Source organism: Echeneis naucrates, chromosome 8 (genome assembly GCF_900963305.1).
Source record: "Echeneis naucrates chromosome 8, fEcheNa1.1, whole genome shotgun sequence".
Classification (NCBI taxonomy): Eukaryota; Metazoa; Chordata; class Actinopteri; order Carangiformes; family Echeneidae; genus Echeneis; species Echeneis naucrates.
In genome coordinates, this window is record NC_042518.1 from 14,032,656 (window position 1) to 14,047,651 (window position 14,996).

At 43.5% G+C, this 14,996-nt stretch overlaps 1 protein-coding gene across 1 annotated transcript; it reads right to left on the reverse strand.

Moving 5' to 3' along the window:
- Positions 1-6,961: 6,961 nt before the first annotated feature.
- On the reverse strand, positions 6,962-13,602 carry LOC115047453 (homeobox protein Dlx3b-like). The gene is made up of 3 exons (XM_029508399.1): positions 13,120-13,602; positions 10,829-11,013; positions 6,962-9,417 (listed from the first exon to the last, which is right to left on the reverse strand). The coding sequence occupies exons 1-3, from the start codon at positions 13,469-13,471 to the stop codon at positions 8,968-8,970; spliced, it is 987 nt and encodes a 328-aa protein (XP_029364259.1). The 5' UTR covers positions 13,472-13,602; the 3' UTR covers positions 6,962-8,967.
- Positions 13,603-14,996: the final 1,394 nt, after the last annotated feature.

Genomic DNA, 14,996 nt, shown 5'->3' on the forward strand with positions numbered 1-14,996 from the left:
TCTCTAACTAGCATTATTAGAAGTATTGTCGCCATTTTCCTGGTTATCAGGTAATCGGCACTCAAAGTGAGTCATTCACAATGCTTGTTCTCATCCACCAAATAGTCTGAACATCAAAATTGCAAAATGTGCAATTGCAAAGTGTACATTTACAAAAGTATACTTGAGATAATGTACTTAGTTACGTTGCTTTAGGAGGCAATGAGAGAATATGAGCTGTACTGGCCACAGAAGAGTGACAAACAGAAATCTGTTAGCAGTAAGGCTACCAACTGCAGTGTTGGATGGTTTGTTCTTGAAACAACCTGTTAATTCTATTATGACTTTTTGCCCAGAAATTCTCATAATATGAGTCAGTCTCATGTTGTTTTCCTATAAGTCTTTCATACTGTGATGCTGCACATGAGGCAGGTTTATTAGTCTGGTCTGCAAAAAATACTATAAATGTTGTGGTGGAATCTTTATTTTTTAAGACAGAGATTAACTATCCAAACTTCACAGATGGAGCAGCTGTGGAAATTTTACTTTAAAGTCTGTTCAAGATCTTCATGAGAAGCGTTCTTCATAATATTTATGCCCAGTAGTCTCAAAGCACGAGGAGACGTCAGGTATAAAAACGGTCATGGGCTGTATTACTCCACATTTCGACGTCGATCTTAGATAGAAAAATACAAGCCAGACATACTGAAGTTGAATCTAAAACGACAGGACAAAACCCGGGAGCTTGCATGAGAAAAAATGTCAAACACTAAAAAACTGGAGACTTCACAACTTGCTACTGGGCAGATGACAGCATGCGACCCCCGTAGAGAGCAGAAAGCCGAGGGAAAGATAGCCAGAGAGCGAGACACATTGAGAGAGAGAGAGAGAGAGACATGGAGTAAAAAACATGAATTAAAACAAGTCATAAACAGCAGGGGTCACTTTGAATGTGCTTGTTAAGCTTGACCCATACTGCGCAAAGACACATACACACTTAGCTTTTTAGTGCAACTCAGATACTGTAGAGCTTTGTCTGTGTGTGTCTATCTGACTTTCTGTGTGTGTGTGTGTGTGTGTGGGAATGAGACTTCAGATCACACATCAGAGTTAGACCGATACATTGGTCTGATATTTGTCAGACAATACAAAGATTTTACACTATCAAGACAAAAAATCATCAGTCAAACATGCAGACTCACAGCCTGTATTTTTATATTGCTATACTCAGAATGCGCTGACTGTGGCCATGGCTTACACTTTCAAACACTTTATAAGAAGAGCGAGTTGGACAGCTACTTATTCATGTGTTCATTTATCAGGTACCTCACGTCTGTCCAACAACATTTGTCTCTTCTCTGATAAGATTTGGTTTTGTTTTAAAGGTCCAAAGAGATCAACTTATAAATGTAGAGGAGTTCACTTTCTGAATACAGGCTGGGATCATTTCCCTGTGGACTGGACGGAGACCTGTAATATCTTCACTGCTTTACTATAGAACCAGTGAGAGAAGAAAAAAACTGGATCAAACAGGTCTGAGAGAGAGAAGTCTTGTCAGTCAGTTATAGTAATATGCCGGCGAGCAGCAGACACGAGAATATCCTCAGCCCAGACAAGTAAATAGTTTGAGACTCTCAAAAAACAAATAGAGCTGCATTTCGCCCTAAGCAGGTTGCCTTTGCTCCTGGGTAAAGTCAGTTCATAACGGTGCTGAGGAGGAACACCAACGGACCGTGAGCTGATTGCACTTTGGTATGAGCATTTTGGACATGTCCAGACCAAAAGCAGCGGCTGCACAATCGAAGACGCTGCCGAGGTTTTTGGAGACGGATGTTGATGAAGCAGACGGTTTATTTATGATGTTTTATTACCCATTAACATAATGATCACAGGCAGGGCATTTAATTAAACTCATGAAATCAGCTATGTTAACGTTACTAATTCAGACATACATGTGACTGCCTGTGTGGGTTTCCTCCCATGTTTGGGTTAACTGGTGACTCAAAATTGTCCGTAGGTCTAAGTGTGAGTGGTCGTTGGTGTGTTGGCCCTGTGATGGACTGGTGACCCCGCCCCTTGCCTGGAACGTTGGCTGGGATCGGCTCCAGCAGCCCCGCGACCCGGAACTGAGAAAGCGCTAGTTAGCATGTACTTCCTTTCTACTTTCACAGAATGTATTATAGGCAGTGTTGGCCTATAATACAGTTATTTCCAAAATGTAATACGTTGCATATTACTAGTTACTTGAATTTGAAAGTAATATTTAACTTGACAATAATCGTTTCTGTGTCGACTTACTCATTGATGACTCTCCTTTTTGTGTTACTGTTACCAAAACAAATGCAGATGACAAAGTATTGTCCCTTGATTATTTATGGCACCATATTATTTCATGGTGAATAATCAAAGCTGACCTTCAGAACACATACAGTGGCAGAGCATGTTGTAGCCCAGTTAGGTGTGAGTGTTTACTGTTAATACATTTTTCCCACTTGAATTTCTAGGCTCCTTTTATTTACGACTACCATTTTAAAGGCAAAAAACCAGGTATGGACTTCACAGAGAACTTAGGCTCAGTTTCATTTAACATATAACTTGTATTGGTTCACGAAACTTTTAATCCTCAGCTTTCCAGCACACATAGTACACCTCACTGGAATGTTGTTATCATCCTTTTCTCAGAGAAACTCAAAGTATTGCGAGTAATACCACCTAGAAATTGTTGAGTCCTCTGCTGCTGCCATTGCACCATGAAAATGTATTTCTACTTCGGGGATGTTTTGCTGGCGCAGTGGCTTTCACTGAAACTTAAGATAAAAAAAAAAATAAAAAAAAAACGCAAACAATTTTAAAAACTTAAAAAAACATTACTGAACAATATATTTTGGATGGTAATGCATTACGGAATGCTGTAACTGTATATATTATATCACCGAAACGTTAATCCCCGTGACCTGACCCCAGATAATCCTTGGTCTGTCCACAGGTGAGCACGGATGGATGAAATTTTACTGACTGAGAGTAATATATTACTGTAATGAATTACGTTTGGACCATCTACAACATCAGATGCCTTTTTTTTTTTTTTAGGCCCAGTAAGCAAGCTGGGACATGTTGTTCCATTCTGTTTTGAGCAACATTTCTGTCAGGGTGGTGGGGGGAAATTTTGTAAACGATCGAAAAACACGACAACACAGTTATTAAGTTGTGTTCAACAATTGGTTGCCTTCAAACTGTGTCATGGCTCATCAATGTTACTTTTCTTGCGCGTCAGGTTTTTCTGACACAGACACACTAAAATGAAAATTTTATCTTTCCAGATCTCGAGTTGCAAGAAACATTTTTAATGTGATATCTGAACTCATCTCCTGACATTTACAGTAGTGTGTGTCTGTTAAGGTAGGTTTGGAAATTTGCAAAGGTAAGTTGTGCTGGTTGTCAGAGTTTGTCCAGGAACTCTCAAATTGTGAGAGCGAAGTGCATCTTGGACATCCCAAAGTGTCTCTGTCACCAACTCTGGTGTGTATGTGTATTTTTGAGTGCAACATTCAGGTCTGATTCAGATCATGTCCCAAACTTCAAAGAGAGTACTTGACGTTTAACATGGCATGAAACCGCCCTTAATATTGACTTTCAGCAGCTGATATCAGTCCGCCCACAGCGGGCACATCATGGCTGGAGGCAGGGCGAATAAAGTAACGTCAGTTCCCAGCCTTTCAGTCTGGTACAAAGTTTTCTCCCCCGCTGACGTCATCAGCGCATCTTGTCTTTTTCTGCACATGAATGCCAAAAAGTGGCAGTGTACAACTGCACCGTCTGCTCACCTCCCACACCTCCACCTTTCCATGGTGACATAACTCAACAGTCCCAGTGAAGGTGATGAAAGCCTCTCAGAATTCATGAGCAGGAAAATAATTAGGTCATAATTCCACCCGATTTGTTTGCCTTTGGCATCATGCTGCTGTTCTGAGCATGAATGGAATATCCTGTTTGTTTTCTTAAAATCATAACGTTTTGGCAAGAAACCCACTATGGTTTACCTGAAAACAGTTTTTCCTCTGGGGTGTCGGTCACAGGTCGCTACAAGCCCCAGTTCGCCCTCTCTGTCTGCCTCCTTGAGATATTCAGATACATTCCTGTCTGACACCTGGAAGCAGAGGGATCAACACAGGAAGGCAAAAGCCTGAACAAACATGGAAGGTGTCCAACTGGCTCTGTGGTGTAAGGGGTACACCCTGCACTGATCAGCCATATTTGGCTTCAACATTTCGATCAGTTGACTTAGACTTACTTTTAACTGTCATCATTGCGTTCATTATTTCAATCAGAGATCATTTAATTCACAAAGATCGCATTGGACTGGCACATATGATGCAAATGAATTGAGAGAGTGCCTAAATCATGGGCGCATGTCAAAAGTAGAGCAAAAAGTTGTTGCGTCAGGCACATAGTTCAAAAGTCCCTTGATTATTTATGGGAATTACTTGCAATCAACCAATCACAGAGCTGCCTCCTGCTCCCTTTAAAAGCCGGTGATACCAGCACCAGAATGGATCTCTGTTAGGACTGTGCAGACTGACACAGAGGCAGATTCTATTTTTGGTGAGTTAATTACACAGTCTGACTGTCCAGTGAGTCCAGACCTGACACAGTGTGGACCTAACTTGTCCATGAGACATGGCAATATAATGCAGAAAACAACAAGCTACCCGATTCTGTATTCTGATGTTCCACCTGGCGAATCATCTGAAGCCTGCACCTTTTACTTGCACATAACAGATGTTATGAGCATGTTATGCCCCTCTGTGTATGTGCATGCCACTCTTTTGGTCAGTCCTTAAAATAACAGCTAATACTGTGCCACTGTCTTCATAGCAGGTTTTTGATGGTCAAGTCGCAATGTGAGTGATCACACTAAATTTTAAAACCAGTATAGCCAGAGGCACAGATATACATGTAAATGTGTGTTTGCTGATGAAACGACATGAGCACTAGAGGAGGGAATGTAAACTGCCTGAAGGCCTCTTGTTGTACTTTATGCTAGATGTAAGACGCAGGGCCCTATCTAAAACAAGATTAGCCATATTAGCATCACTGTGCTCAAAGAGAAAGCTAATAAAGAGCTAAGAGTTCATTAAAACACATGAAAGGACAAAGCTGTCATGTTGACATTTCAGGTATTTGATCTATCCACTTTGTGTTATAGCTGCCAGTAAACTCCGAGTAGGCCCATATTTAATTAAAAGTTTAAAAAGTTTTAAAAGCCAGAGAACATTCATTAGTCATTCGGCCTTCTGACATGCTCTTTATTTGGGATGCTCCTTGAAATAAATATAAAGCTTAGTTCCATTTTCATAACCTAGCTGTTAGCTTAGCTTGACTTGTGCCTGCTCTGCAGCTTTTTCTCCAAATGGATGTTTCCAATGAACCACTTCAACACTCAAAGTGCTTGGGTTTATTCCTCTGCTGCATAACACCGATTACAACCATCTACATCATGGTGCCAATTGATACACCTGAGCTGGATGCTTTTCTGATGCGGCATCATATTTTCAACATGATAAAACTGTTCACCAAGTCTAACATTTGATCATTTGGTCAATAAAACTTTCCTACGGGTCATAAAAACCTGATTCACAGATGGGCTCTTTTTTTTTCTTTCTTTCTTTCTTTTTTTTTTTTTTTTACAGCAGGACAGTCTCTTAGATACGCACAGTAAAGACTGTTTTGACCAACAGGACTTATGTGTGTGACTGCACACAGATCTATTGCTTTTGGCTTTTAGGCCTGTGGCTGGAATGTTTTCATCTTGGGGACCACACCTTGGGGAAAGATCTTTAAATTTGGTACAAAGGTTGTACGATAAACTTGTTGGATTTTGGGAGGTAAATGGCCTCACAAAACATGTTTTTGGGGATTGTTTGAAAGTCAATTGATCAACTTCACTCTGACATCACAAGGCTCTGTAAAAATGGCACTGTAATGTGATTTCCTATAAATTCACTGGAGGCGTACAAGAGCGAGGCAGTCATTCTTGAGCTTTCTGTCATTCATTTTCCTGAAGAAGAAGAGATGGCTGTCTCCTGCCAAGCCTCAAAGAAAATACTTTTCTTTTATTACAAATTCTGAAATGTTTCCAATAATTCATGTTGCTCTTTACTGAGACATGATTGAACATAGGCCCAGACTTGTTATCTGCCACAGAGACGAGCAGGAGAGCCTGATCATGAAGTCACAGCCTCAATATTAAGTTTATCAAAGCTGTAGATGATGAAGCTGTCATGCACAGTGGTGATCTCCACCTTAGCGCCGAGCAGATCATAGCTATTTACATAGATGTATCTGGACTGCTGTTGAACACACTTCGTTTTTAAATTTTGTTATTATTCAAATGCCAAAAGTATTGAAACCTACACGTACATATAAATATATGATATATATGTAGAGCACTAATAGTAGTGAGACATGAGAGTGGACTCTACGTCACATAACCATCACGTACAAAGAGAAGGCTCCAAGTATTTGGGTCCGTGTAAAAGCAAACCTGAATCTTCCTCATTACATTACACCCTCTTTTTGTTGCCTAACCTGTGGGTTTGGCTGGATGAGAGCAGCTTGTTTGTGTCACACACACACACACACACACACACCCACACACACACCTCTCCTCCCCTTTCAAACTTTGGGCCACATGAAAGCAGTGTACACCCCTCTCTCTGTGTAGTGGTGTGTTATTAGTATCCCGAGACTCCAGAGTGTCTGCTGCACTGTCGCCTCCCACAGCCTCATTTACACGCATTGTGTGTGTGTGTGTGTGTGTGTGTAATATAGAGATGGGTGCAACCTGTATCTGTTGTCTGACTCACTCTGACAGCCTCACCAAGAGAGCACTGTCAGCACTCTGGCACCTTTTGTGTGTGCGTGTGTGTTTACTGCATTCACACGCAGATACATGCAGTAAATAATACGCTAGTAGAGATGATTCAAATAGAGACATTTTATTTTGAAACACAAACACTTTTAAGGCGCACACTGCTTTTGATCTACATTTGAATCCATAAATATAAAAAACCTGAGTACAGCACATGTTAATACAATATATGCAATTTACTTTTCATATATTTAAGCACCAAGTAGCTCAATCACTTTGGTTCTTGACAGTTATTTTTTATGGATGTCAGGATTATTACTCTTACACAGCTTGTGAAAACAGTTATGTGAGATCTTCTGTATTACTGCAGAAACATAGTGTGGCCAGACAAATGATCTCCATGATTTCCTACTGATGTCTTTAAGGTTACAGCTGAAAATAAAAGTAGCGTCAAACATGAAAGTTTGTATTGTGAGAACACTGAATCTGTGACTCTCCTATACTATACAGAAAAAAATAAAATAAAAGTCATTAAATAATAGTTTATCTGTGTTTTTCATTTTGGGGGGGAAATGATCAGCTTATAGGTTGCTAGTGTCACTGGAGAAATGTAATGTGATATTTCAAGATACCACCATGAGTGAAAGCAAAAGGGACTGACAGTGCTGCAAACCGATACGGTAAACCTGTATCTTCCTCATTAAGGATACACCCATGTTTTTACCAAGAGTATCAGCATTAATTAGACAATGTTGTGGTTTTCGTTACTGCATCGTTGTGTCATTCCAAAAGTTTTTCAAACCAAATCACAGTTGCCACACTGTCTGACTTGAAAATGTGACTTTATGAGTATTTTTCTTCGAACTGTACAACATCAGGTGGGAGAGGTGAAGTGTGTGTGAGGGCTCCAAGGAGGTCTAGCACACTCCTGAAACATTGTTGAAGGCACAAAGCCGGCTTTCCTCCTCCATTATGCACAATGAAACTTGACTTCTTAAGGGTTTGGTCGCAAAGTTGGGTGTGTTCTGCTCACTGCGCCTCCTGTAGCCTCACTGAGCTGAGGAGCAGGCTGCGTAGGTGTGATAACCGACTGGGGTGACAACGCTTGAGGCAACAATCAGATTGACACAGCACCCTCTGGACACAAAGAAGGCCTCGTAATAGCAATAACATCCCAGATTTGTACGTAAAATACAAACCAAACAGGAAACAAAAACACATAATCAATGTAGGATTTGATCTACAGCTGGTCTAAATAAATTCCTACATCTAACATTGACCTCAAAAGCTCAAGCTCTTCACTTCAACGAGCCGTTCTACTTTTATCTGTTACAGCCATGATTTGTAGAAACAGGAAGAAATGCACATAAAAAATTATAGGGACGCAAACATTGTTTGGTTGTAAATTCATACTCCAACGTTCTTCCTGATTAAAACTCAGTCTGAATTTTGTAAATTAAGAAAAGAAAATGTTCTTTCTGTTATGGTTAATTTTAAAGTTTTTAATTGTTCCTTACTTTAGTTTAGATGTCTATAAATTTAAAGCTGATGTATCTTAAAGTTTCCAGTGCTGGTGAAGTGGACTTCAATTCATGGGCAGAATTTCAGTAGTATTCACTTTTGCGGTGAAAATGCTGCGTCAAAGGTCATTTCCTGAAGAAACATTTGGCCATATTTAAAATATTAAATATACAAAATATTATCGGTCTGTCTCTGTGTTGGCCCTGTGATGGACTGGCGACCTGTCCAGGGTTCACCCCCACCCTCGCTCAATGTGAGCTGGGATTGGCTCCAGCACCCCCTGTGGCCCGGAAACAGATAAGCGGCAGAAGAGGAATGAATGAATATTATCAGTGATGTCAAATGTCAGTATCAATCTCATGGCTAGATCACCCTAAGCTCTGTTGAAAGCTCAGTAAAGTTCAGGGGTGATGACAACAGGGCAACTAAGACCAGCACGGTTTTTCTACTGCAGAAAAGCATGTCTTACTACATGTGTGTCAGGTTTTACAGTCAGTCCTGTCTGATGACCAGTCTTGGTTATTTCTGGTCACTACAGCACACCAAATCATCCCCAAAAAAGTCTCCAGTCATACCGTTTCAGCAGAGTCCATGTTTCAGTAAACGGCTCCCATGCTCGGCGTGGCTGATGGTGCAGTTGAGGGTGAGTGGTGCGGCGGGCCTGACGTGGGCAGGCTTAAGTGTGCACCCTGCTGCTGGTACCAGTTCTGGTGTGTAAACTCTGCCATGTAGGTGGGCGAGGAGGCAACTGGAGGTTGATATGGGCCAAGCCCCCTGTTGGTGGGATCCAACATTGCGTTGTTCTTCATGCTGGCGCTGCCGTTTGTGTTGCTGCTGCCACTGCTGCTGCTGTTTTTGTTGGTGTTGTTGGCGTTGTTGTTACTGTTGCTGCTGCCATCCCACACAGCTGGGGATGGAGGAGAGTTGCAGGCCATAGAGTCGCTGGCCTCTGGACTGTGTTCAAGAGGAATATCCCCGAGTGGAAACTCTCCGTTCTTATACAGCTTCTTAAACTTGGAGCGCCGGTTCTGGAACCAAATTTTGACCTGGGAAGGAAAGCATCAAGTATTGAGGCAACTTCAAGAAAAAAAAAATTGCACGTCTTTGTGGCCATTTGGGAGCAGCAGACCTACCTGTGAATACAACACAACATATTATCACAGATTTCACGCAAGCAAGAGGTTTCCTAAATGTAGATCAGACACAGAGCAAACCTGGCATTACAACCACTAAAAGAGAGCCCTCTGATTTATTGTTTATTATTTCAAAATGGCAAAATCTTATTTCATTGTTGATGCTACATCTTCACCAAAACAGTCTGACACAGCCACGCCAGAAATCTGAAATCACATGACAACTCACACTACGTTTACTCTGCAGTTGATTGGCTGAATAAATAAGTCCACAAGGTGTTCATTGTCTCTGTCCGTCTCTTTAGCAGCCTGCTGTTTGTGCCTGGCATTTGGGGTGCAACGAGTCCGGGACAAATATGAATGTCATCCTCACAAACACAGGATCATCTGTGACTGTTAGATATTTAAATATTCACTTTATTTTAACTCAAGTCATTACAAAGTTACATCAACGTTAAAAAAAATCTTAAAATCATTTTTCTTATATAAACAGGTACAATATTTATATTGTTCATTGTTGTGTATAGTTATTTTCAGTCGATCTGAGTAATCAAACACCAATAATTTAAGCAGTGTTGGTGTTTGATTACTCAATATGCTGTCTACAAATCATTTCTGTGCCGCATTGGGAACTTGACAGTCTACTTAGTGCTCTTTGGTGTGTATTATAATACTGACAGCTGTTGTTATGATGTTATTTTTTACAGACAATTCAACAAAGTAACCATGACCATGACATGATAATCACTTTTCCACCTGAGTAGCATTCTGCTCTAAGCTTTTAGTTTCTTAATGCCTCGGTATTCCCCAAGCATATTACTCAGCAATGATTTACAGTAGCTGTGCTAAAACAACCCGCTCAGCAGGTTTCCTTTTATTACTTAAGCCAAGATAATTCATGTGTAAAATGATGAGAGCAGAAAGCATGACTGTATAAACTAGACTGACACCAAGAACACTGTCAAGGAGGTTCAAAGACTCAGCATGTTTGTTTCTACTGAACTGTATTGTTTTGTTTGCATTGTTCTTTTCCATTCCATTCTGACTTTCTTAAATTGATCTCAACAGTGTGGTGTGGTGTGGTACCATAATCTGTTGTCCTCCTACATCCAACGTATTATAGTTTCGCTCTAAAAAATGTTCAAACTTAAAATGAAGCTCTCTTTCTCCTCAGCATCTTCATCACTAGGAAGCTTAGTTTGTTTTCACTGTACTTTCTACATCATTTCTGTTCTACAAACATCAACAGACAAATTTTAATTTTCAACCGAGAGGTGAAATACTGCAGCTGATGTTTGTGTAATGCTGCAGCCAGCAGGCTCACCTGTGTCTGTGTGAGGCCCAGCTGTGCCGCCAGCTCAGCCCGCTCCGGCAGGGCCAGGTACTGGGCCGACTGGAACCTCCGCTGCAGGACCGCCAGCTGGTAGCTGGAGTAGATGGTCCGGGGCTTGCGAACCTTCTTGGGCTTCCCGTTGACCATCCGGACCTCCATGTCTGGTTCTTCTTTCACTGCGAGGAGACGTGGCAAAATAAATATTTTTGAAGGTTTGTGGAGCTGTGGCGGCACCAATCTGACAAAATCCGACACAGTTTCTATATGTTTTGTTGGGTTTTTTTTTCTATTTTTCCACTCAAACAATGAAAAGTGTTTTTCTTTAAACAATGACATGGTAGGTCTCTGCTGCATGGAGAAGTTGTAGAGCAAAAATAGCCACGGCTGTTATAACCCTGAAATTTCAAAGAAATTCCGCCAGCACTCTGAACTTATAATTTTGGTCTCAGTGTCTCCCACAGCCAGGGAGGGAGACAGAGATTTATAGGTGCTTTTCATGTAGCCTGGAGGCCGACTTGTATACATCCACGTCTGTTTATTCTGTTTTTCTTCTACACAATGTGTATACTGTAAATGATTGCGCAATATGTGCCGTTGATACATGTTTATACTGAATCACCATTGTCTCAAAGTGAAAATGACACATGAAAAATGTTTAAACAAAAACATTTTGTGTCACTTGAGCAAATAATAAAATTCAGTACTCAGTAACTAAAGTATAATTAAATATAACTACTTTTGGACCAATACAAAAAATATAAGTGTATCAACTATTGGATAAATTATGAGAGAGCAACAACATGAAAGCAGAAACTAATACAAAAAAATTATCAACATTTTTTTTTTTCATCTTAGATTTGTATAACTAAGTAACCACAACCAGAATTCAAGTAAACATAACAGCCACATATAATCACAACAAGAATTAAGTCATACAATTGTATCTACTTGGTCTTTTCTGGTTTACAGTCCTTCATCTATTCATCTATTGGCTCACGGTTCTTTTCCTGTTTGTTTCTGGTGGATCTGCATATATCTCTAAAACAAACCCATGAGTTCCATGTTGATTATTTGTTTATTGATTTATTTGTCAGGGCGTGGCTACATGCTTGGTGTGATAAGGAGCAGTCTTTGCAGGATGATTCAAAGGCAAAGGCTGACTGACATGTCGTGACACCTGATGTGCGTGGCTGTGGGCCAAAGTCCCCTGAAGCCATTTCCAGAAGTCAACTCCCAACTGGAATGTCAAAAACAGAACACTAGTCTGTCGAGTTTGTTTTTCCTCTGCAGTTTGCATAGAAACCCTTGAAAAGGAGTCAGGGGAAAATAGCTTTGGTAGTGTTGAGCTTTATCATTTTAACCCTAACCCTAACCCAGTTTTCTTTGTTTAAATGAGCTATTTTAAGCATCTGTGTATAAGTGAATTAGTTTTTTGTTTTTTAATGAAGAAAATGCGGAATCCCTAACTGAAACGAGGTGATGGCTCCCATCCAAAGGTTTTTAGGGTGGCTCATCCTATCAAAACAAAATCTCAAATGTATTTAAATATACAACATCTGACAATGAGCACCCACTCTCACTTAATGACAATGAAAACAAATTATCCTTTTTGCTGCCCTTTTGAGAACTTCGGCTGCAATCTTTGACATGTAGGCATGTAAGTGCAGAAACTGCTCCCTAAACAAGATCGGGCTGATTTTTTTCTCTAGCCAAGTCAGAACTCTGATTCACTCTGACCTGCCAGCATCAGGAGTCTGTAGAGCTCACTCTGATTCAACAGCTGTATTTTTAGCACAGCTCCACTGTTCAAAGTCACCAAACTCCACCTAACACTGTTGATCCTGAACTTGCGGACTAATATCAGTGAATTCAGCTTCATTTACACATAAATTAAACATTTGTTAAATTATTGATAATGACCATAATAATAGATTAAAACTGAATTAAATCTGTTATATATACTATTATATGATATAATTCTGTGTGTGTGTGTGTGTGTGTGTGTGTGTGTGTGTGTGTTGAAAGTAATACTATAAATGCTTCAGGCCAATTCCTCTTTGAACGAACTCATTTGTTGAACAGTATTAAAGCATCAGACTGAGCAGCCTCAGGTGACGCAAAGATGGAGAGGATCTTAGTCAGAGCTGTGTGCCGAGGGGGAGACCCATGATACCCATCGGCTCATGTCATCATCGCATCCACATCGAGCCAGCTACCGGTCAGACAGACCGAATCCCGGGAAACATTTACGCACAGAACTTTTCCAGTCGGGCTGAACTCACCAGCGTCCTGCATGGCCGCCTGGACCTCCCTGCTGAAGGCTCCGTGCTCCCTGTAGGCGCTGTGCGGGTACGGGTATTCGGCCTTGCTGACCGGGTACGCGCCGCCGGGCCCCATCCCGTTCAGGTTATAGTGATGGTACGCGTACGGGTTCATGTGCTGAGCCGGGTACGGCTGCTGCGCCGGGTAGAAGTCCTGCGAGCCGTGGAGCGCACTCTGGCCGCTGTAGAAGCCCAGGTCTGTGGACGAGGACTCCGGAAGGGTCGGGGAATCCTTGGCGGCGGAGATGGAGCTCCCGGCCGCGGGGAGCGAGGGTTTCTTCTCCTCGAAGACGGGTGAGGGCTGCCCGTTCATCCTCGGGAGCTTTTTTTGTTTTTCTCCGTCGGCGTTCGCACCAAAATGGAAAGCGGGAGTGCTGAGAAATCCGCACGCAGTCTGGATCTGGCGTTCCCAAACTCCCTTGACGCAGCAGCCAGGCTGTCCACCGTGGCGGCGCCCAACCCAACTAGAGCTCCTAATTACAGGGCGCGCCGAGCTGAGCCAAGCCGGGCAGGACTGAGGGGAGTGGAAGTCTCCCTCTCATTGGTCCGCTCGCTGCCTGCCTGCCTCTGTCCCGGGGCCAAGACAGCGCTGACTGTCGCCTGTCTGGCTCCCTCCTCTCCCCGCAGAAACCCCAGTAAGCCTCTCCACGGGCCCGCGCTGGAGCGCACCGACAGTTGGCACGCCTGCAAAGCCCTCTAACTAACGGTTACTGGGATGCACCGCGGAGGCTTAACGACACCCGAGACTGAGCTCAGAGCAAAGACTCAGCAACCAGGCCATCTGAGCCGAGCCGAGCCGAGCCGAGCCGAGCCTAATGTTGAGATGAGCAGTGTTTACACAGGGGCTTCACAGTGCTGCCCCGCCCCCCATACTCAATGCAGATCCTGGACTTGGAGAGTTGTTTAGAGTTAATGAAGGCCGCTTTTGGAGGAGGCCTCTCCTGGATGTAGGCTTGGGAGGAGAACCGGCCCCCACAGACTGCTGCCAGCTCCAGGTGGAGACCTGATGGAGCTGAAGCTTTGGGAGAAACCCACTGCCAACTTTATCCGCTTCGTCAGAGCCTCAGTGGGACACAAACGTAGTTTTTCTTTCTCTGAGGGGGGGACTCTCCTCTTTGAAACTACAAATCCCAGTAAGAAGGCATCCGATGGAGAGGTTCCCTCCTCCTGCAAACACTGGAGAGGGGATGAGTTAGTGGCATGATGTGGCCACCAGAGGTCACCACAGACCCCGAGCCTGGTACCAGCAGACTGCCGGCTGCAGACTGAGGGCTGAGGGCTGAGGGCTGCAGACTGAGGGCTGCAGGCTGAGGGCTGAGGGCTGAGGGCTGCAGGCTGAGGGCTGCAGGCTGAGGGCTGAGGGCTGCAGGCTGAGGGCTGCAGGCTGAGGGCTGAGGGCTGCAGGCTGAGGGCTGAGGGCTGCAGACTGAGGGCTGCAGACTGAGGGCTGAGGGCTGCAGGCTGAGGGCTGAGGGCTGCAGGCTGAGGGCTGAGGGCTGCAGACTGAGGGCTGAGGGCTGCAGACTGAGGGCTGCAGGCTGAGGGCTGAGGGCTGCAGACTGCCGGCTGCAGACTGAGGGCTGAGGGCTGCAGGCTGCAGGCTGAGGGCTGAGGGCTGCAGACTGAGGGCTGAGGGCTGCAGGCTGCAGGCTGAGGGCTGCAGGCTGCAGGCTGAGGGCTGAGGGCTGCAGACTGAGGGCTGAGGGCTGCAGACTGCCGGCTGCAGACTGAGGGCTGAGGGCTGCAGGCTGCAGGCTGAGGGCTGAGGGCTGCAGACTGAGGGCTGAGGGCTGCAGGCTGCAGGCTGAGGGCTGCAGGCTGAGGGCTGAGGGCTGCAG